General features: G+C 47.2%; 1 protein-coding gene across 3 annotated transcripts in view; it reads left to right on the top strand.

Annotated features, from left to right (window-relative positions):
- Nucleotides 1-23,765, top strand: part of LOC135829468 (uncharacterized) — a 169,987-nt gene that overhangs the window by 121,086 nt on the left and 25,136 nt on the right. The window contains exons 21-27 of one of the 3 annotated variants that reach the window (XM_065341870.1): nucleotides 12,575-12,633; nucleotides 13,035-13,119; nucleotides 15,417-15,475; nucleotides 16,102-16,186; nucleotides 18,242-18,279; nucleotides 18,661-18,745; nucleotides 22,472-22,509. In XM_065341870.1, the coding sequence (XP_065197942.1) occupies nucleotides 12,575-12,633; nucleotides 13,035-13,119; nucleotides 15,417-15,475; nucleotides 16,102-16,186; nucleotides 18,242-18,279; nucleotides 18,661-18,745; nucleotides 22,472-22,509 (449 nt within the window). The remainder of the gene's footprint in view (nucleotides 1-12,574; nucleotides 12,634-13,034; nucleotides 13,120-15,416; nucleotides 15,476-16,101; nucleotides 16,187-18,241; nucleotides 18,280-18,660; nucleotides 18,746-22,471; nucleotides 22,510-23,765) is intronic. The other 2 variants (XM_065341869.1, XM_065341871.1) reach the window with 2 other exon arrangements.

A 23,765-nucleotide genomic window follows, 5' to 3' on the forward strand; every position in this document is an offset into this window, starting at 1 on the left:
GCAGCTCGGATGGGTTGCTGTCACGGCGGAATTCCGTGATTACATCATTTTAGTGATGTAGTGCGTACAAGCAGGATTCAAGCAGGTCTCTTTCTGCACAACTGCAGCTCGGATGTACGCACTACGCCATTTCCCGCCTCAGATCTGTCACGACGTTGACATGATGTTCAACGTCATGAGATTATTTGCAGTACACGTCATAGTTTGTGTTCTCTACCCCGGTTTTGTTTCCGCGTTCCCACACCGAAGCTGGGCCGCGTGTTTATTATTTCTACTGACTCACTCACCTCTTAGCGACGTCCTCCATGTTTTTTCCTGCCTCTTTTCTCTCTGCGCAAGCGCCTTGCGCTTTAGTCGTCGTCTTCTTTCAGTTCACAGCAAGCACAAGAATTATTTACCTCTTGTGCAGTGTCAGTCAAATTCAGTCAAATCAAGCTCTCCCGATCCCAAGAAACTGTCTGGCGTGTGCACAAGATCTGCGCCAAATATGATGTACAGGTAGACTCCCTCTAATTCGAATACGGTATAATTCGAACATTCTGTGTAATTCGAACTTTTTCGTAGTACCGATCTTCTGCAAGTCACTTCAAGTCAAAATCGAATGCATAATTCGAAGTACGAAACGTGCGCCGGTTGGATAATTCGAACCCAGTCTTCGTACAGAAGAGCTGTTTACAGTACATTGGCTATGTCCTTTGAACGCTTATTTCGAAGTGAGATTGAGTTGCTATCCTTGTAATTCGAAGTTCATTCTTTTCTCCTTCTCTAGCCAAGAGTAGCTCAAAAATCGATCGATGGTCCGCTGCAGGATCGACTATAGCGTTCAAGAAACCCACCTTCTCTCGAAATTTGATTCAAGCCCGTGCGAGGCAAATTGCAGTAGTAGTACTGTGTTTTTACTGTATGCGCAAGTCCTTCATGCACTATTGTCATGTTCCGGAGACCAGTATCATTTTGATACGTCATACATATCCAGCATACTCGTTTTATGATAACTCGATCGTTTATAATAAACGGTACTCAATAAGAAGAAATGGATGATCGTTTCATCCCTAGAACTTATCAGTAAAACATTTGAAGTCATTATGTGCAAAACGATATGTACATGTACAGTCATTTGTCGGTTTTGAAACAGAATTCGTTAGAGTTTCACCTCGCTAACCCACAAAAATCCGGAGAAATTTCTCGAAAAGCTCAAACCAAATTTGAATTTTAAACCCACAATCAACAAGACAAGTTGAATGGATATGTGTATACAGTCAATTTCGCTAATAACAACTGCGGATATAACGACAATTCGCGAATAACGACAGAATTTCCATGGCTAGAGCAAAGTCCCATCCAACTGTGTACAGGAATGAATGTATTGTCATATTTTTTGCATAGCAGTTTCTGCTATACAAAATCACAATTTTGTAGCTGTGTTTGATTTTGATTAGCATTTTTTCTTTGAAGGTTGGGTGTTTACCACATTGTTGACTGTAGCTTGTGTATTTGTGTAGCAAATTTGAATTATTCGAAAACGTTTAAAGTCTCAGGGGCGTCGGACACGGTACGGTCACTACGGTATTGACCGTACCACTTTTTGCCCCAAGTACCCCGTGAATCTATAAAACACACTGACCTGGGCTCTAAATTGTACTTCAGATGGCTGACTGTACCACACTTAAATACCTTCCGACGCCCCGGAGTCTATACATGTACTTTTGAAACGCACTATAAAATCGGCGCCGCACTTGAGCATGAAAGTCAGGGGTCGGATTTCAGTTGCCATCCCTGTACAGTGAAACCTGGTTTAAGAGACCACCCCACGGTGCAAGCACCACCCCACGGTACAAGCACCACCCCACGGTACAAGCACCACCCCACGGTACAAGCACCACCCCACGGTACAAGCACCACCCCACGGTACAAGCACCACCCCACGGTACAAGCACCACCCCACGGTACAAGCACCACCCCACGGTACAAGCACCACCCCACGGTACCACGGTGCAAGCACCACCCCACGGTACAAGCACCACCCCACGGTACAAGCACCACCCCACGGTACAAGCACCACCCCACGGTACAAGCACCACCCCACGGTACAAGCACCACCCCACGGTACCACGGTGCAAGCACCACCCCACGGTACAAGCACCACCCCACGGTACAAGCACCACCCCACGGTACAAGCACCACCCCACGGTACAAGCACCACCCCACGGTACCACGGTGCAAGCACCACCCCACGGTGCAAGCACCACCCCACGGTACAAGCACCACCCCACGGTACAAGCACCACCCCACGGTACAAGCACCACCCCACGGTACAAGCACCACCCCACGGTACAAGCACCACCCCACGGTACAAGCACCACCCCACGGTACAAGCACCACCCCACGGTACAAGCACCACCCCACGGTACCACGGTGCAAGCACCACCCCACGGTACAAGCACCACCCCACGGTACAAGCACCACCCCACGGTACAAGCACAACCCCACGGTACAAGCACCACCCCACGGTACCACGGTGCAAGCACCACCCCACGGTACCACGGTGCAAGCACCACCCCACGGTACCACGGTGCAAGCACCACCCCACGGTACCACGGTGCAAGCAAAAGCAGTCGTCAAAGCCAGGTGGTCTTTAGAACCAGGTCCAACAGGATCAGTGTAGAGCTGTCGGTGCATGGAAAAACGGTCGTTAAGAGCAGGTGGTGGCTAAAACCAGAGGTCGCTTACACCAGGTTTTACTGTACATGCAGTACACAAAGTGTCTGTAGTCTTTGCTGCAAACACTGCTCAATACCTCAAAAAGGGGCAGAGCTTACCACACAGGGCAGAACAACAGAGACCAAAAATCCTTCTCGTGACTCCGAGTTTTGTGTTTCAAAAAACACTCATCAGACGAGTGTTTTTTGAAACACAAAACTCGGAATCACGAGAAGGATTTTTGGTCTCTGTTGTTCTGCCCTGTGTACTTACAGTACATGTGTGTGTGTGTGCTTGTGTGTGTGTGTGTGTGTGTGTGTTTGTGTGTGCTTGTGTGTGTGTGTGTGTGTGTGTGTGTGTGTGTGTGCGTGCGTGCGTGCGTGCGTGTGTGTGTGTGTGAGAGAGAGAGAGAGAGAGAGAGAGAGAGAGAGAGAGAGAGAGAGAGAGAGAGAGAGAGAGAGAGAGAGAGAGAGAGAGAGAGAGAGGAGAGAGAGAGAGAGAGAGAGTTGCTGCATTTCATTTTGAACAAATTTATCACTTGAAAGTAAAAGTTCTAGTAGCTTCAGAGCTTTCGCTATTCTTGTTCTTTGACCAGGTCATCTTGCGAGCTACTCAAACTTATAAACATCTTTGCAATACAATGTACTTCCTCCGTTAACAAAAACTTTGTGATGGAATTTTGAGGGGCTGATTTGGGCACAAACTGCCGTGAAATGAGTCGCAATCACTTTCTAGGCCTTCCCTGGCATGCCATGACAGAGGTACGATGCAAGGAAAACGACCTTTCACTACAAGCCGAGCGGAATCGATGGTTGCGCTGTGGAAACATAGGTGATGACAGTCATGGCGAGCGAACCTGAAATACCACTTCTCCGAGGGGATATTGCGCTGTTTGGCCTCTCTACCACTTTAGCGCTGAGTAAGTTGGAGAGTGATAGAGAGCGATAAAACGGAGCAGCGAGCCCACACAATGAGCGAGTGAACAAGGAGCTGCTCCGATCGCACGGCTCAATGAAAATAATTCTGAACTCAAGTTCTTGTTCAACCTGCGCAAAGTCCAGATTCGAATGCTGATGACCATGCAATCTTTCAGACATCTGCAGTCCGATGCGAGTCTCGTGGCTAAAGAAAGTCGACTGGACTTGCTAGCCGCTGCCGTTCAGTGCTGGTATCCATTAGAGAAAATGGAATCAGTCTGGCTGTGCCTTTACTCCTCGTTTCGCGGAGTTCTGAAGAGCAAAGATGAAACCAGGGGGTCGTAAAATATTTTTCACGACTCCCGGGTGGAAACGAGTAATCGCCATCGCGACGGATCACGCAGCTTGAAAGCCAACTTACCTGAACGACGGCGACATCAAGGTCAGCGGAGTGTGATCAAAGAAGCCGAGGCAAGGCTGAAACGAGCTGAACAACGACTCGAGAGAGATGACGACTCGCGTACAGCAGATGACGACTCGTGTGCAGCAGATGACGACAGCGACGCAGGTCAAAAATGAATCGAGCGAAAGCGACGGAAACTGAACTCTCTGCTCATTCCGCCAACAGTTTCTCTTGTAAAGACGCTGTACATAGGCTGAATCACCTTCGTCCAGTGATTTGCAGTCGATACAAACTGTTCTTGACCCGTTCTAAGCGTTTTCACATCCATCAAAATCCATCACAAAGTTTTTGTTAACGGAGAAAGTATTGTCATATACCCGCTAATCCGTCGGGATCATGCATTGTGATTACAAAAGATTTGTTCTCTCTCTCTCTCTCTCTCTCTCTCTCTCTCTCTCTCTCTCTCTCTCTCTCTCTCTCTCTCTCTCTCTCTCTCTCTCTCTCTCCCCTCCTCCTCTTAAAGGGGAAGTGCATCGATTTTTCGAGTAGGGTCCAGAAGCCTTACAATTTGATAACGGTTCGTATGGCATATCTCTCGATTCCATACGATAAGCCAAACTCGCCTAATCGCCAATTGTATGCTCACGTTGCCATAGCGACCAGCGCAGTGATAACGTATGAAAGGCTTAGCTCCACCACAGAGAAGGTCGATCACTGCAGAAATTGGTCATTTTCAATTGGTTTATTGTATTCACGAAGTGAAGGAAGTGCTGTGTTCAGTGCTGTTAGTGCAGTGAACTGTTTGTTAGTACTAGTCCTCTCGGTTGTGTACTGGGACGTGACACCGACAGGAGAAAGCTGGAGTGCGGAAACATCAGCAGACAAGCGAAAATAGTGACGAACAAAATGCTGAAATCTTGGTTGGGACAAATCAGACATTCAGCATTTACCCCAACCAAGGACCATGCCGTTTGCTCTTTCCACTTCCTGAAGACGGATGTGATGCTTCCTGGCGACTCTCCTATCTCTCGTAACATCTTCTGAAGCCAGGTGAGACGACGGGTGGTGGAGATTGACGAATGAAATAGAATGAAATAGTCATAGGTTTGAAAGTTTGCTGAAAATGTCTCAGGAGAGAAGGCGAATATCAAGCATCTTCTCCTGGAGTAAAACATTTCCTAGGCACAGTCAGCCTAGGGAAATGCAGGAGAAGGCCGATAAACAGTTCACGGCACTAACAGCATTGAACACAGCACTTCTTTCACATCGTGAATACAATAAACCAATTGAAAATGACCAATTTCTGCAGTGATCGACCTTCTCTGCGGCGGAGCTAAGCCTTTCATACGTCATCACTGTGCTGGTCGCTATGGCAACGCGTGTATACAATTGGCGATTTGGCAAGTTTGGCTTATGGTATGGAAGCGAGAGATATACCATTCGAACCGATATCAAATTGTCTTTCTTCTGGACCCTACTCGAAAAATCGATGCACTTCCCCTTTAACATGCATACATGCACTCACATGCACACAAACACATACACACACACACACACACATAAACACACACACACGAACCGGCACACACCCACCCACAAACACCCACCCACAAACACCCACCCATGACCCCCACCCACAAACACCCACCCACGAACACACACACACACACATTAGGCTTACTGGATGTGAATAGTTGCTACCTAGCGAGGCAAAGGATACGGTGGTTGGTAATCATGGCGTGTTGGTTCATTGTCAATTGGCGCATTCAAGCAGTTTGTGTTCTATCTGTTTCTTGTACTGTGCTTTGCTTATTGCTGTGCCCAGAATGTGCTGCTGCTCCGCCCAGTCTCAGGGAGATCAAAGCAGCAGAGCAGGAGGCAGCCCGTTTGGAAGGTACGGCCGTCATCAACTTTCTGCACGTGGCAATACTTGGCGAGGCACGCGCTGGGAAAACCAGCTTGCTGAAGGCGTTGCTGGGGCAGGATCACGATGGTGATGAACCAAGCACGCTTGGTATGCACACGTCCTACGCAACTACAAACATCTCTGCTGACCGCCGATTCATCGAATGCTCAAACATGCCAGATGCTCTGGGCCGACTCCACGTTTCCACCAAGATATCAAAACCATCTGCTTCAAATCATCCTGAAGACAAAGAGACGACACAAGGTGACGGAGAGAGAGCCACAGCAGGAGAGGATCCCGCAGCTGACGACAGACATCCCCAGCCCACGGCTATCCTCCCGCAGCCTGTCGAGCCAGCCATGAGCAAGGAAATCCACGAGACCATCAGAAGATTTCTCACCACAGACCGGGTAAAGTACATCTCTGACGAGGCTAACACGTCCACCTATACCGTCATCACATTCCGCGACCTTGGAGGACAGCAGGTCTACCAATCCGTGCAACCCCTCTTCATGGCTCCAAACACAACCTTCATTGCCACATACAACTCTTCTCTGGACCTTGAAGAGAGACTGCCCGACCACGATAAATTGCAGGTCAGCCGAGAGGAGTGCATCGATCGTGCTACTCTACCGGCCAATGCCACTCGCCTAGACCAACTGCTCAGCTGGCTCGACATGCTGCTGATGAATGCGAAAGCTGACAGCAGCAGCACAGAGGAGAGTGCTGCGGATGATGTGTTTATAGTGGGTTGTAAGAGTGACGAGTGGGAGAAAAAAAATCTGCCTGATCCTTGTAAGCTAGTGCACGAGAAGATCAAAGGTTCAAAGTATCGAAACCTTGTCTGGTACTACACGTCGCACTTCAAAATCGACAACACCAGATCCAATGGGAGTGCAGCACAACCGGATGAGCTACAGCGACTGAGAGATGCCATCATCAACCGCTGCCACGAGAGTCAACGTAAAATCGCCGTCCCATGGCTCCGATTCTGCATAGCCATACACATGTTCAAGCAGCAGAACACACAGCCTTGGATTTCATTCGAGGAGGCAAAGTTCATAGCGAAGGAAGTCCAGGCCGTTCCAAATGACTGCAGCGACCAGCTAATACAGCAGCTGCTGACGTACTGCCACAACGCAGGCCACCTGGCGTACTTCCCAATTTCCAAGCTGAAAGACAAGGTCATCCTCAAGCCAGAGTTCATCCTCGACTGTGTCAATGCCTTTGCCTACCCGAAGCCTGACCGGAACATCACACCAATCGAAAAGCGGCGCCATCTTTCTGGGTTCATGACGGAGTCCCTGGCACGCAGAATTCTCGACAAGATGACGGGGCAAGCAGTCGAGGCAAGCGGCGGTGTGTTAAAGGACATTTTTGACATCCTGGAGTGGCTCTCGGTGCTAGCAATTGTAAAGGATAACCGCTCTGGCAATCAAGCGTTTATTGTACCTGCAGCTGTCCAGCGCAAGAAAAAGGTCCCACCGGCACCTTTGTCCTGTGCGTACGTATGCTTAAAGCACGCACACGCACACCACGGTGAGTACATGAACTTTCCCGTGTTTGTCTTCTGGCAATGCGTGGTGGAGGCGCTGCAGAAGTCGTGGGATGGCTCGGCCGCCACACTGTCGCAGTGCAGTGTTCGCCTTCGCTGGAACAGAGATTGGAAATGGCTGCACCTGCACTATACGCGCTACGGCTTACAAGTGTACGTCAAGGGAAACCGAGGCGGCTGCAGTGGAAAGTCTACGCTGGAGGAAGTCAAGACAATCGTGCGCGACGTGCTGGAGAAGTGGGGCCATCAGGCCGAAGTGATCTGCTCCCTACCGTGCCCCTGTAGAAGAAAGGCGGAGGAGTGTTTGCAGCATGGCTTGTCTACGTGCGCAAGCTGTCCGCACCTCTTGGACGCGTCTACCCTAAAGGCTGGAGACTACCCGCTGTGTAGACTTCCAGAACCGAAAACGAAGATGATCCGAGAGCAAGCCAGGTTCTGGTTGGGCCTTGATCAGGTGAGTCCGTGAGAGACTTGACAGTGAAATTGCAATGCTGTTTAACTCTGCTTACGACGAGAACTCTTCCCACACAAAGTTCCACATTGTCTTTGTTTTCTTAGAAACATGCCACTCTTTCCTCATCATATGGATGAGGAGATAAATATATTAGCCTACTCTAACTTAGGCGATTATAGATGGTGTGTAGATAATGATTATAGATGGCTTAATGGTGTATGTGTGTGTGAGTTTGCTTGTGTATGTGTGTGTGTGTGTGTGTGTGTGTGTGTGTGTGTGTGTGTGTGTGTGTGTGTGTGTGTGTGTGTGTGTGTGTGCGTTTGCTTGTGTGTGTGTGTGTGTGTGTGTGTGTGTGTGTGTGTATATGTATGTATGTGCATGTGTGTGTGTGTGTGTGTGTGTGTGTGTGTGTGTGTGTGTGTGTGTGTGTGTGTGTGTGTGTGTGTGTGTACGTGCATGTGTGCGTGCGTGCTTGTGTGCGTGTGTGACGGGGAGGGGGTGCGCACATGGATATGGGTGTGGGCGTGCATCTGTTTGTACGTTTGTGTGCACATGTGCACGCGTGTATGTCTGTGCGTGTATATATGTTGGACTCAGTAGACAGTCGGGTCACTATAGACAGTCCGAAGTCCAGTATGCAGTCTAAATCCTGTGAAGAGTTGGATAGTGTGCCACTAGGTATCTACAAGCAGTCGGATCCCTAGTGTGCAGTCAAAGTCCTACGAACACCACTCCTATGTACATGACTGTGTTAGATGAAACCACCAGCTAACTTCCTGCCCTACAACTACGTGAGTACCGAAGGTCGATCGCCACGCGAATCTTTCTTTCTTGCCGAGAGCTTTCTGGCCCCCACACTCCGTCAGGTTCTAGAAATGTGTCCACTGACTAGCTGCTGCTAGTATCATTCCTTTCTTCAGCTCCACGAGCGAAAGACTCCAGCGCAGCAGTCTGTTGTACTAAGTCTTGTTAGTTGTAGCTGCTCTTCCCTGGGAAGTAGGAAGTAATAGGTGAGAAGGTACTGAGAACTGATGCACAGTTCTTCAAACCATCCTTCACAGTCCATGATTGGCGGATGCAGCGGGTGCCTGATCACAACTGACAGACTTCATACTCGACATGTTTCGACTTCTACAGGAAAAGTTGCAGTTGCTTGAGTTTGACGGAGTCATGAAAATACGACTAGATCATGAGTTCGACTCCCTACTGGACTTCCGACTGTTTATAGGACAAGGACTGCACACTGAGTCCAGTGGGTGTATGTTTATGTTTGCTTGCTTGCAATTTGTCTCTTGCAATACCTGCAGGGTGCCAATAAAATGTTGGTGGAGCACCCAGGATCGGCCTCTCCTCTTTCAGGTTAGTTGAATATGCAATGTAAAACGGTAAGGTACTTCCAAATGAGCTTTGCCTGAGATCGCGTAAGCATGAAGCTGGAGTCGCAATAATGTCAACCGCCCAATATTCGCGTCGCTAAATTTTCGCTATCTCGGAACCAGCGAGTCCACGATGTAAAGTGTTTCCGGATCACTGTGGCCACACGCATACATCCACTGTTAAGTTGGACATAATCTCTCCTCACAGACAGTCTCCTCTTGAATTTAAAAGTCTAACAGCGGTCACATCAATTCAAAAGCTCGCCAGGAGTAAGAAGCAAGTTTTGAAGCTCTGAGTGTCGTGACCACGTCCCCACCCTAGAAGCATATATGCACTGCTATTATTACCTATCTAGCATGGATGACTCCCCAGCGCCAGGCAGCCCAAAGCCTGAGCCCCCAGAGCCACTGTGGAGGTCGATGTCGCCGGCCGAATTGAAGGCCAATACCGTAATATTTGTCGACGGCCTCGCAGGCCAGAAGATAGTAGAAATTCCCGTTTAAAAGGCGCCCCATGCCGAAAACCAACTATATAGTGACACACGAAATGATACAGCTGGGGGGGGGGGGGGAGATCAATGGTACTTTACCACACATTAATTGCCATAATCATGTCATGTGTGTGTGTGTCACTGTGTGTGTGTGTTTATGTGTGTGTATGTGTATGTGTGTGTATGTGTGTGTGTGCGCGCACGCGCGCGTGTGTGTGTGTGGTGAGTGAGTGCATGCATGCGTACACGTGTGTGTGCGTGCGTGCGTGCGCGCGCGTGTGTGTGTGTGTGTGTGTGTGTGTGTGTGTGTGTGTGTGTGTGTGTGTGTGTGCGTGTGTGTGTGTGTGAAACTGTTTTGTGTGTGCATGTATGTGTGCCCTGCACATATGCGTGCACACGTATTCTGACATGCGTGAATGTTTTGCTGTCCAGTCAAGCGCGGGGCCCAGCAACGAGCAGAGTGAGTATAGTGTTGTCTGTTGCTGAATAACTGGGGGGGGGGGGGGGGGGTCAGCCTCCTAGCCTAGGCCGTTCCTATTTTCATGTTTTACAGTCAATGCACAGTTGAGTCACCGTGTATACATTGGTATGCTGCGGTTGATGAAATTCTAGCCTGGTCGTTCTTCGGCGCTCCATTCCTCAACACCCGATAGCAGTGTATTAGTAATGCACGAAACTCTAACAGTCGGTCATGGTCTGGAGAATATGAAGAAAAATTCAAGTGACTTTAAAAATATAAGGAGATAGCTGGCAACTTACAAGTAGATCAGAGTCGTAGTGTGTATTAGTTATCATTTTACTTTGGCATTCCCAACAGAGCCCAAGGTCTTCTTGCAGTGTGCCCAAGATGTGTGTCTTGGTACAGTGGTTAGTGCTTGTTATCCAAGTGCGATTGCGAACATTTACATGTACATACAGTCGGATCACTTGGTTCTAATGCTCCACCAGGCAAACGCAAACTAGGTCGTGGTGAAGAAGAAGAAAAAAACGTCGATGCTCCACTTCTCCACCACGTGTCTGTCAAACTTGGTGCGAGTGAGCCGTAAATTTTTTAACTTATTCCATTCACGAATTCTTGCATCCGGCATCAGCTTGAAAGGTCTTCATTTTTAGCAAATACCGTAAAAGCCCCTGTATACGCCCACTCGAAATTACGCCCACCCTCCGTGTACACGCCCAGTCAGGGGAAGTCAACACTTTTGTTTCAAAATAGCGCCCATACCTATGTATACGCCCAGGTATGCCGGAAACACCAGTACATGTACAGGTGCTGATACCCAATACTTACTGCTATCCTTATTTCAAGTATACGCCTGGTTCCAAAATAACGCCCGTGCCCTTGTATACGCCCAGGAAATCGAGGCTGCTATTCTATACGCCCGGGGCCTATACACGGGCTTTTACGGTAGTTAATTTTACTTCAAAGTATCAACTAACACAAGGTGTTGTAGCACCTCTCCTATCATCTATCATTTAGTGCAGAGTATTTGCATTGAATTGTTTCACATTTATTACATGACAATATGGGGCAGCCATATTGGTCCCAACTCCACTCGACCCCTGCCGCTATGTACGGGTCACATTATGTCGGCCACGTTTGTTCCACTGTCCACATGCCAGGCGTGTGCGCTGGTGCCCTTCAAGGGGGGTTCCGAGGTCCGGGGGCCTCCTGCGGGAACATTTTCAAAAAATGAAGCAAAATCCTGCATTTTGAGCGAAAAAGGCGGGTTCCGGGCACCCAGGAACCCATACGGGGCACGCGCCTGCAGGCCATGACCAGTGTGTGCACACATTTAGTCACATGACCAGGATGTGAACACCAGTCTATAACTGATTTTCACACAAGTATCCATGGTACAGTGAAACCTGTCTAAGACGACCGCTCAAGGGACCTTACAAATGTGGTTCCCGTGTACAGGTGTTCTCCTTATCCAGGGTCATTTGACTGGAAATTACATCCCTTGGTCCTATCTGTATTGGTCCACTAGGACGGCTGGTCGCCTTGTCAGAGTGGTTGCCTTGACAGGTTTTTCTGTATTGGTTTCCCCGTCCTGCTACACTGCTTATACATGTAGTAGTGAGTTTGGGTGAATCTTCTCCTGCCCAGCATAATAATGATACTGAGCCATACTTTCATTCACACATGCACGCTAGCTCGCACGCTAGCTACTGTTGTAAAGGCACGCTAACTTACGAGCAACGACGTAGTGGTCACGCTGTGTGAGGACCATGCCAAGTGCATGACAACTTGAACTGACATGCACAAGCAGTCACCCGTCACCTGTGTTTGTGTGTAGTCTGCCACTCAGGACTCAGCACTCTGGTGTTTGGAGCACCACTGTATCAGCAGAAATATTCGTCTGCAATTTAGTTGCGTCTTTTTCGTCCAAGGAGCTTTTGGACTAAATTAAATGCCGGACTAATGTCGATTTTGTCCAGCTTTTCAATACACTCTTATGATCCATGGACGAAATTTACAACCGGACGAACTCCCTTTCTTTGGAGTTAGACGAAATTATTGACCGACGGAATGTTCTGCCAGTAAAGTTTATCAAACTGCCTCTACTGGCCAGGAATGCACATAACATTTTCATGCATCTTCAACCTCTTCTTTATGCTGATTAAAAATCCGATGTTGAGCCAATAGTGTTACTTTTATAAGAAAGAAGAAAGGGCCGATAAGTATACATCTCGTTACCTTGGTGGACTGTTAGTCATAACTCGTAACTTATAGGTCCGTTCTCTTTTCTCCTTTGTGCATTCTACTTTCAGTGGCGGAGCGGAGGCGCCAACGGCTAGGCTACCAACGACAAAGGAACCCAAGAAGAAGTGTAAGCCGCGCAGCATCATGTGATTCACTGTGTCATGCTGACGGCTATGCTAGAGCAATATTGATGTATGGAGTGCAAGTAATTTTAGTTGGATCGATGTGTGTGTGTGTGTGTGTGTGTGTGTGTGTGTGTGTGCGCGTGCACGTGTGTGTGTGTGTATGTGTGTGTGTGTGTGTGTGTGTGGTGAGTGCGTGCGTGCATGCATGTGTACACGTGTGTGTGTGTGTGTGTGTGTGTGTGTGTGTGTGTGTGTGTGTGTGTGTGTGTGTGTGTGTGTGTGTGTGTGTGTGTGTGTGTGTGTGTGTGTGTGTGTGTGAAACTGTTTTGTGTGTGCATGTATGTGTGCCCTGCACATATGTGTGCACACGTATTCTGATGTGCGTGCATGTTTTGCTGTCCAGTGAAGCTCCGGGTCAGGCGTGGGGTCAAGCGGTCGGAACAGAAGGGTATGCATCGAGGTCGATTGCATCAACAGCAACAAGCAGAGTGAGTATAGTGTTGTCTGTTGCTGAATAACTTGGGGGGGGGGGGGGGGTCAGCCTCCTAGCCTAGGCCGTTTCTATTTTCATGTATTACAGTCAATGCACAGTTGAGTCACCGTGTATACATTGGTATGCTGCGGTTGATGAAATTCTAGGCTGGTCGTTCTTCGGCGCTCCATTCCTCAACACCCGATAACAGTGTATTAGTAATGCACGAAACTATAACAGTCGGTCATGGTCTGGAGAATATGAAGAAAAATTCAAGTGACTTTAAAAAGATAAGGAGATAGCTGGCAACTTACAAGTAGATCAGAGTCATAGTGTGTATTATATTAATTATCATTTTACTTTGGCATTCCCAACAGAGCCCAAGGTCTTCTTGCAGTGTGCCCAAGATGTGTGTCTTGGCACAGTGGTTAGTGCTTGTTATCGAAGTGCGATTGCGAACATTTACATGTACATACAGTCGGATCACTTGGTTGTAATGCTCCATCAGGCAAACGCAAACTAGATCGTGGTAAAGAAGAAGAAAAAACGTCGATGCTCCACTTCTCCACCACGTGTCTCTCAAACTTGGTGTGAGTGAGCCGTAATTTTTTTTAACTTATTCCATTCACGAATTCTTTCATCCGGCACCAGCTTGAAAGGTCTTCATTTTTAGCAATTACCGTAAAAGCCCCTGTATACGCCCACTCGAAATTACGCCCACCCTCCGTGTACACGCCCAGTCAGGGGAAGTCAACACTTTTGTTTCAAAATAGCGCCCATACCTATGTATACGCCCAGGTATGCCGGCAACACCAGTACATGTACAGGTGCTGATACCCAATACTTACTGCTATCCTTATTTCAAGTATACGCCTGGTTCCAAAATAACGCCCGTGCCCTTGTATACGCCCAGGAAATCGAGGCTGCTATTCTATACGCTCGGGGCCTATACACGGACTTTTACGGTAGTTAATTTTACTTCAAAGTATCAACTAACACAAGGTGTTGTAGCACCTCTCCTATGATCTATCATTTAGTGCAGAGTATTTGCATTGAATTGTTTCACATATATTACATGACAATATGGGGCAGCCATGTTGGTTCCAACTCCACTCGACCCCTGCCGGTATGTACGGGTCACATTATGTCGGCCACGTTTGTTCCACTGTCCACATGCTTGGCGTGTGCGCTGGTTCCCTTCAAGGGGGGTTCCGGGGTCTGGGGGCCTCCCGCGGGAAAATTTTCAAAAAATGAAGCAAAATCCTGCATTTTGAGCGAAAAAGGCGGGTTCCAGGCACCCAGGAACCCATACGGGGCACGCGCCTGCAGGCCATGACTAGTTTGTGCACACATTTAGTCACATGACCAGGATGTGAACAGCAGTCTATAACTGATTTTTACACTAGTATGCATGGTACAGTGAAACCTGTCTAAGACGACCGCTCGAGGGACCTTACAAATGTGGTTCCCGTGTTCAGGTGGTCTCCTTATCCAGGGTCATTTGACTGGAAATAACATCCCTTGGTCCTATCTGTATTGGTCCACTAGGACAGCTGGTCGCCTTATCAGAGTGGTTGCCTTGACAGGTTTTTCTGTATTGGTTTCCCCGTCCTGCTACACTACATGTAGTAGTGAGTTCGGGTGAATCTTCTCCTGCCCAGCATAATAATGATACTGAGCCATACTTTCATTCACACATGCACGCTAGCTACTGTTGTAAAGGCACGCTAACTTACGAGCAACGACGTAGTGGTCACGCTGTGTGAGGACCATGCCAAGTGCATGACAACTTGAACTGACATGCACAAGCAGTCACCCGTCACCTGTGTTTGTGTGTAGTCTGCCACTCAGGACTCAGCACTCTGGTGTTTGGAGCACCACTGTATCAGCAGAAATATTCGTCTGCAATTAAATTGCGTCTTTTTCGTCCAAGGAGCTTTTGGACTAAATTAAATGCCGGACTAATGTCGATTTGTCCAGCTTTTCAATACACTCTTATGATCCATGGACGACATTTACAACCGGACGAACTCCCTTTCTTTGGAGGTAGACGAAATTATTGACCGACGGAATGTTCTGCCTGTAAAGTATATCAAACTGCCTCTACTGGCCAGGAATGCACATAACATTTTCATGCATCTTCAACCTCTTCTTTATGCTAATTAAAAATCCGATGTTGAGCCAATAGTGTTACTATAAAAAGAAAGAAGAAAGGGCCGATAAGTATACATCTCGTTACCTTGGTGGACTGTTAGTCATAACTCGTAACTTATAGGTCCGTTCTCTTTTCTCCTTTGTGCATTCTACTTTCAGTGGCGGAGCGGAGGCGCCAACGGGTAGGCTACCAATGACAAAGGAACCCAAGAAGAAGTGTAAGCCGCGCAGCATCATGTGATTCACTGTGTCATGCTGAGCGCTATGCTAGAGCAATATTGATGTATGGAGTGTGTGTAATTTTAGTTGAATCGATGTGTGTGTGTGTGTGTGCGTGTGTGTGCGTGTGTGCGTGTGTGTGTGCGTGTGTGCGTGTGTGCGTGTATGTGTGTGTGTGTGTGTGTGTGTGTGTGTGCACGCGCGCGTGCGTGTGTGTGTGTGTGTGTGGTGAGTGCGTGCATGCATGCGTACACGTGTGTGTGTGTGTGTGTGTGTGTGTGTGTGTGTGTGTGTGTGTGTGTGTGTGTGTGTGTGTGTGTGCGTGCGTGTGTGTGTGTGTGTGTGTGTGTGTGTGTGTGTGTGTGCACGCGCGCGTGCGTGTGTGTGTGTGTGTGTGGTGAGTGCGTGCATGCATGCGTACACGTGTGTGTGTGCGTGTGTGTGTGTGTGTGTGTGTGTGTGTGTGTGTGTGTGTGTGTGTGTGTGTGTGTGTGTGTGTGTGCGTGTGTGTGTGTGTGTGTGTGTGTGTGTGTGTGTGTGAAACTGTTTTGTGTGTGCATGTATGTGTGCCCTGCACATATGTGTGCACACGTATTCTGATGTGCGTGCATGTTTTGCTGTCCAGTGAAGCTCCGGGTCAGGCGTGGGGTCAAGCGGTCGGAACAGAAGGGTATGCATCGAGGTCGACTGCATCAACAGCAACAAGCAGAGTGAGTATAGTGTTGCCTGTTGCTGAATAACTGGGGGGGGGGGGGGTCAGCCTCCTAGCCTAGGCCGTTCCTCTTTTCATGTATTACAGTCTATGCAGAGTTGAGTCACCGTGTATACATTGGTATGCTGCGGTTGATGAAATTCTAGGCTGGTCGTTCTTCGGCGCTCCATTCCTCAACACCCGATAGCAGTGTATTAGTAATGCACGAAACTATAACAGTCGGTCATGGTCTGGAGAATATGAAGAAAAATTCAAGTGACTTTACAAAGATAAGGAGATAGCTGGCAACTTACAAGTAGATCAGAGTCGTAGTGTGTATTATATTAATTATCATTTTACTTTGGCATTCCCAACAGAGCCCAAGGTCTTGTTGCAGTGTGCCCAAGATGTGTGTCTTGGTACAGTGGTTAGTGCTTGTTTTCCAAGTGCGATTGCGAACATTTACATGTACATACAGTCGGATCACTTGGTTGTAATGCTCCATCAGGCAAACGCAAACTAGGTCGTGGTAAAGAAGAAGAAAAAACGTCGATGCTCCACTTCTCCACCACGTGTCTGTCAAACTTGTTGCGATTGAGCCGTACATTTTAAACGTATTCCATTCACGAATTCTTGCATCCGGCATCAGCTTGAAAGGTCTTCACTTTTAGCATATAGTTAATTTTACTTCAAAGTATCACCTAACACAAGGTGTTGCAGCACCTTTCCTATCATCTATCATTTAGTGCAGAGTATCTGTATTGAATTGTTTCACAACTATCACATGACCACACAGGACAGCCATGTTAGTTCCAACTACACTCAACTCCTGCATCTATGGGTCATATGATGTCGGCCATATTGGTTCCAACTCCACTCGACCCCTGCCGGTATCTATAGGTCACATGATGTTGGCCATGTTTGTTTCACTGTCCACACGCCAAGCGTGTGCGCCGATGCCCCTCAAGGGGGGTTCCGAGGTCCCTCCCCCGGGAAAATTTTCAAAAATGAAGCAAAATCCTGCATTTTGAGCGAAAACGGGGGGTTCCGGGCACCCAGGAACCCATACGGGGCACGCGCCTGCAGGCCATGACCAGTTTGTGCACACATTTAGCCACATGACCAAGATATGAACACCAGTCTATAACTGATTTTCACAACAGTATCCATGGTACAGCGTGACCTGTCTAAGATGACCACTCAAGGGACCTTACAAATGTGGTTCCCATATACAGGTGGTCTCCTTATCCAGGGTCATTTGACTGGAAATAACATCCCTTGGTCCTATCTGTATTGGTCCACTAGGACAGCTGGTCGCCTTATCAGAGTGGTTGCCTTGACAGGTTTTCTGTATTGGTTTCCCCGTCCTGCTACACTGCTTATAGCAGTGAGTTTGGGTGAATCTTCTCCTGCCCAGCATAATAATGATACTGAGCCATACTTTCATTCACACATGAAGCTGGCTACTGTTGTAAAGGCACGCTAACTTACGAGCAACGCCGTAGTGGTCACGCTGTGTGAGGACCATCCCAAGTGCATGGAAACTTGAACTGACATTCACAAGCAGTCACCCATCACCTGTGTTTGTGTCCAGTCTGCCACTCAGGACTCAGTACTCTGGTGTTTGGAGCACCACTGTATCAGCAGAAATATTCGTCTGCAATTTTATTGCGTCTTTTCCGTCCAAGGAGCTTTTGGACTAATTTAAATGCCGGACTAGTGTCGATATATTCTGCTTTTCAATACACTCTTATGATCCATGGACGAAATTTACAACCGGACGAACTCCCTCTCTTTGGAGCTGGACGAAATTATTGACCGACAAAATTTTCTGCCAGTAAAGTTTATCAAACTGCCTCTACTGGCCATGAATGCACATAGCATTTTCATGCATCTTCAAACTCTTCTTGATGCTGATTAAAAATGGGATGTTGAGCCAATAGTGTTACTTTTATAAGAAAGAAGAAAGGGCCGATAAGTATACATCTCGTTACCTTGGTGGACTGTTAGTCATAACTCGTAACTTAAACATGTAGGTCCTTTTTTCTTTCTTCTTTGTGCATTCTACTTTCAGTAGCGAAGCGGAGGCGCCAACGGCGACAAAGAAGAAGTGTAAGCCGCGCAGCATCATGTGGTGCACTGTGTTATGCTGAGCGCTATGCTAGAGCAATATTGATGTACGGAGTGTGTTATTTTAGTTGAATCCGTGTGTGTGTGTGTGTGTGTGTGTGTGCGTGTGTGCGTGTATGTGTGTGTGCGCGCGTGTGTGTGTGTGTGTGTGTGTGGTGAGTGAGTGGATGCATGCGTACACGTGTGTGTGTGTGTGTGTGTGTGTGTGTGTGTGTGTGTGTGTGTGTGTGTGTGTGTGTGTGTGTGTGTGTGTGCGTGCGTGTGTTGTTGTGTGTGTGAAACTGTTTTGTGTGTGCATGTTTGTGTGCCCTGCACATGTGTGTGCACACATATTCTGACATGCGTGCATATTTTGCTGTCCAGTCAAGCGCGGGGTCAAGCGCGGGGCCAGGCGGTCGGAACAGAAGGGTATGCATGGAGGTCGACTGCATCAACAGCAACAAGCAGAGTGAGTATAGTGTTGTCTGTTGCTGAATAACTGGGGGGGGGGGGTCAGCCTCCTAGCCTAGGCCGTTTCTATTGTCATGTATTACAGTCTATGCAGAGTTGAGTCACCGTGTATACATTGGTATGCTGCGGTTGATGAAATTCTAGGCTGGTCGTTCTTCGGCGCTCCATTCCTCAACACCCGATAGCAGTGTATTAGTAATGCACGAAACTATAACAGTCGGTCATGGTCTGGAGAATAGGAAGAAAAATTCAAGTGACTTTAAAAAGATAAGGAGATAGCTGGCAACTTACAAGTAGATCAGAGTCGTAGTGTGTATTATATTAATTATCATTTTACTTTGGCATTCCCAACAGAGCCCAAGGTCTTCTTGCAGTGTGCCCAAGATGTGTGTCTTGGTACAGTGGTTAGTGCTTGTTATCCAAGTGCGATTGCGAACATTTACATGTACATACAGTCGGATCACTTGGTTGTAATGCTCCATCAGGCAAACGCAAACTAGGTCGTGGTAAAGAAGAAGAAACAACGTCGATGCTCCACTTCTCCACCACGTGTCTGTCAAACTTGGTGCGAGTGAGCCGTAAATTTTTGAACTTATTCCATTCACGAATTCTTGCATCCGGCATCAGCTTGAAAGGTCTTCATTTTTAGCAATTACCGTAAACGCCCCTGTATACGCCCACTCGAAATTACACCCACCCTCCGTGTACACGCCCAGTCAGGGGAAGTCAACACTTTTGTTTCAAAATAGTGCCCATACCTATGTATACCCCAGGTATGCCGGCAACACCAGTACATGTACAGGTACTGATACCCAATACTTACTGCTATCCTTATTTCAAGTATACGCCTGGTTCCAAAATAACGCCCGTGCCCTTGTATACGCCCAGGAAATCGAGGCTGCTATTCTATACGCCCGGGGCGTATACACGGGCTTTTACGGTAGTTAATTTTACTTCAAAGTATCAACTAACACAAGGTGTTGTAGCACCTCTCCTATCATCTATCATTTAGTGCAGAGTATATGCATTGAATTGTTTCACATCTATCACATGACAATATGGGGCAGCCATATTGGTTCCAACTCCACTCGACCCCTGCTGGTATGTATGGGTCACACGATGTCGGCCATGTTGGTTCAACTGTCCACAGGCCAGGCGTGTGCGCCGGTGTTCTTCAAGGGGGTTCCTTTCTTTCAAAAAATGAAGCAAAATCCTGCATTTTGAGCGAAAAAGGGGGGTTCCGGGCACCCAGGAACCCATACGGGGCACGCGCCTGCAGGCCATGACCAGTTTGTGCACACATTTAGTCACATGACCAGGATGTGAACACCAGTCTATAACTGATTTTCACACAAGTATCCATGGTACAGTGAAACCTGTCTAAGACGACCGCTCAAGGGACCTTACAAATGTGGTTCCTGGTTGTAGTGGTCCGTCCACTAGGACATATGGTCGCCTTATCAGAGTGGTTGCCTTGACAGGTTTTTCTGTATTGGTTTCCCCGTCCTGCTACACTGCTTATAGCAGTGAGTTCGGGTGAATCTTCTCCTGCCCAGCATAATAATGATACTGAGCCATACTTTCATTCACACATGCACACTAGCTTGCACGCTAGCTACTGTTGTAAAGGCACGCTAACTTACGAGCAAGGACGTAGTGGTCACGCTGTGTGAGGACCATGCCAAGTGCATGAAAACTTGAACTGACATGCACAAGCAGTCACCCGTCACCTGTGTTGGTGTGTAGTCTGCCACTCAGGACTCAGCACTCTGGTGTTTGGAGCACAACTGTATGAGCAGAAATATTCGTCTGCAATTTAATTGCGTCTTTTTCGTCCAAGGAGCTTTTGGACTAAATTATATGCCGGACTAGTGTCGATATATTCTGCTTTTCAATACACTCTTATGATCCATGGACGAAATTTACAACCGGACGAACTCCCTCTCTTTGGAGCTGGACGAAATTATTGACCGAAAAAATTTTCTGCCAGTTAAGTTTATCAAACTGCCTCTACTGGCCAGGAATGCACATAGCATTTTCATGCATCTTCAATCTCTTCTTGATGCTGATTAAAAATCGGATGTTGAGCCAATAGTGCTACTTTTGTAAGAAAGAAGAAAGGGCCGATAAGTATACATCTCGTTACCTTGGTGGACTGTTAGTCATAACTCGTAACTTATACATGTAGCCGCAATCAGTAATACAAGCTGGATCGACATTTGTGTACACTGTATTCATGTAATGTAAAACTGTGGAGACAATGTGCAATAAAACGAAGAAAATGTGAAGAAATTGTGTAGAGAAAAAAAGGGATTCAAATCATTCAAACATGTTTTCGTACAACACTCATCAGGAATCTTCGTTGTACTAAAGGACACTGAAAACAAAATTGAACTATTATAGAAAATCTAAGTTAGAGAAATAACACTAAGAACAACAGCAGTGAAATTTACAAGTGTGAATTTTAACAATGAAAGCGAGAGCAATAACGAATGTGTGTACGAACACTAAACTTGCAACTGAAAAATGAACAAAGAAGAGAAAGAATGAAGGAAGGACAAAGTGATAACAAATAACAGCAGTACATTACACCTAGAACATTAACGGCCAAGCTTGGCCGCACCAAACATGACACTTTACTTGAACAATTTCAACCCAATTATACTATCTTTCTGTACACACAAATTAGGCGTATACAAACGCTGACAGATGGCTTCCAAAACTTTTAACTGTAGTCCATAACCATGACGACCACGGCACAATACAGTGAATGAAGAGTCGGAATACGAATTGCAACAATCAGGACTAGCCAACAGATGATTGTACACTGAAGACTTGCTACCACGAAACCTACGCACAACACTAACATTCTCACCGGCACTCTCACGATCACTACAATCGTCGCTCTCCGACTCATTGCCTCCTTCACTGTCCGTCCCATCATCTGCTTCCTCTGCGCTCTCTCTGTTATCCCGCCTGACATGGTCTATTGAACGGGACTCGGCCGTCACCCTGCTGTTACGTCCCTCCTTACGCCCTGATTGTTGCAATTCGTATTCCGACTCTTCATTCACTGTATTGTGCCGTGGTCGTCATGGTTATGGACTACAGTTAAAAGTTTTGGAAGCCATCTGTCAGCGTCTGTATAAGCCTAATTTGTGTGTCCAGAAAGTTAGTATAATTGGGTTGAAATTGTTCAAGTAAAGTGTCATGTTTGGTGCGGCCAAGCTTGGCCGTTAATGTTCTAGGTGTAATGTACTGCTGTTATTTGTTATCACTTTGTCCTTCCTTCTTTCTTTCTCTTCTTTGTTCATTTTTCAGTTGCAAGTTTAGTGTTAGTACACACATTCGTTATTGCCCTCGCTTTCATTGTTAAAATTCACACTTGTAAATTTCACTGCTGTTGTCCTTAGTGTTATTTCTCTAACTTAGATTTTCTATAATAGTTCAATTTTGTTTTCAGTGTCCTTTAGTACAACGAAGATTCCTGATGAGTGTTGTACGAAAACTTGTTTGAATCCCTTTTTTTTCTCTACACAATTTCTTCACATTTTATTCGTTTTATTGCACATTGTCTCCACAGTTTTACATTAAATGAATACAGTGTACACAAATGTCGATCCAGCTTGTATTACTGATTGCGGTTATCAAATTGTTGTCTCCTCGCCGTTTGTTTATACATGTAGGTCCTTTCTTCTTTCTTCTTTGTGCTTTCTAATTTCAGTAGCAGAGCGGAGGCGCCACCGGCGAAAAAGAAGATGTGTAAGCCGCGCAGCATCATTTGGTGCACTGTGTTATGCTGAGCGCTATGCTAGAGCAATATTGATGTATGGAGTGTGTTATTTTAGTTGAATCCGTGTGTGTGTGTGTGTGTGTGTGTGTGTGTGTGTGTGTGTGTGTGTGTGTGTGTGTGTGTGTGTGTGTGTGTGTGTGGTGAGTGTGTGCATGCATACATGCGTACATGCGCGCTTGTGTGTGTGTGTGTGTGTGTGCGCGCGCGCGCGCGCGTGCGCGTGCTTGTATGTGTGTGCGCGCAGATTGTTTTAGTAGTTTTTAGTACTGTCAGTATTACTCGCTCATGTAGTGGTTCATCTGACCCGCTACAACCTCCTAGCTGGCACAATTTGCCATTGCACACAGTGCTAAATGTGCTGTAGACAGTACAGTGGTGAAACACGCCAGGGGCATTGGAAGGTATCCTACATTTGTATGGCTATGAAAAGACCCACGAAAAGGCTCTCCATCTGGAAAAGGTTTTGATAAATTGTGCCAAAAGAGCCTACTGTATATCAACTAATTTTGGCTGCTGAGAAACTTTGGCCGATCTCGAATTGAAACTTTTTCGGCCGATTGGGGTTTAGACAGAAACGATCGGTAGCTGTTGCTTTCACACGCAGCCATGCCTCTTTCATGCATCATTTCCCTCGGTGACAAACTTTGGCCTGCAACTTACTTTGGCCAGTTGGTACCAAGCGGCGAAATCAGCGAAATGATATCGCCAGCGAAAATAAGTTGCTTTACAGTACAAGATTTCATTGCTCCAATAATCACTATTTAAACTTATTGTTGCGACTTTGGCCGCACCTGCCGCACCGGTTCCGATGCCCCTGCAAGCGGTCCAGCGTATCACTGCGGGGCCCGGCGATTCAGTTGTTAACCTGTTCAATGCACAGGCTTGTGTTCATCAGAAGCGGGCGCTTGCACGTTTGCAGAGCTGCATGATGGACAAAGTCCAGGCCAGGCCTGTTCCTTGTGTCGGATGTTAGGACACTCAACTCTCTCCTACACCAGGAGGATGGGGAGGGGGGGGGGGGGGGCTCTTGTACAGGCTAATCCTGCATGGCAGAGTTACTTGCTATCTCTACTCTGCCAGCAGATCCTGCATTTCACCGTGTTGTCACCTAGCCATTCGGAACCTAATTTATTCTTCATATCGCGCTTTGGGAAACGCTTTGCAATGCGCCGTCGAAGCTTGATTCATTCTTCGTATCACACTAGGGGAAACACTTTGCCGATAT

The sequence above is a fragment of the Sycon ciliatum genome, chromosome 13, assembly GCF_964019385.1.
Source record: "Sycon ciliatum chromosome 13, ocSycCili1.1, whole genome shotgun sequence".
In the NCBI taxonomy this organism is placed as follows: domain Eukaryota; kingdom Metazoa; phylum Porifera; class Calcarea; order Leucosolenida; family Sycettidae; genus Sycon; species Sycon ciliatum.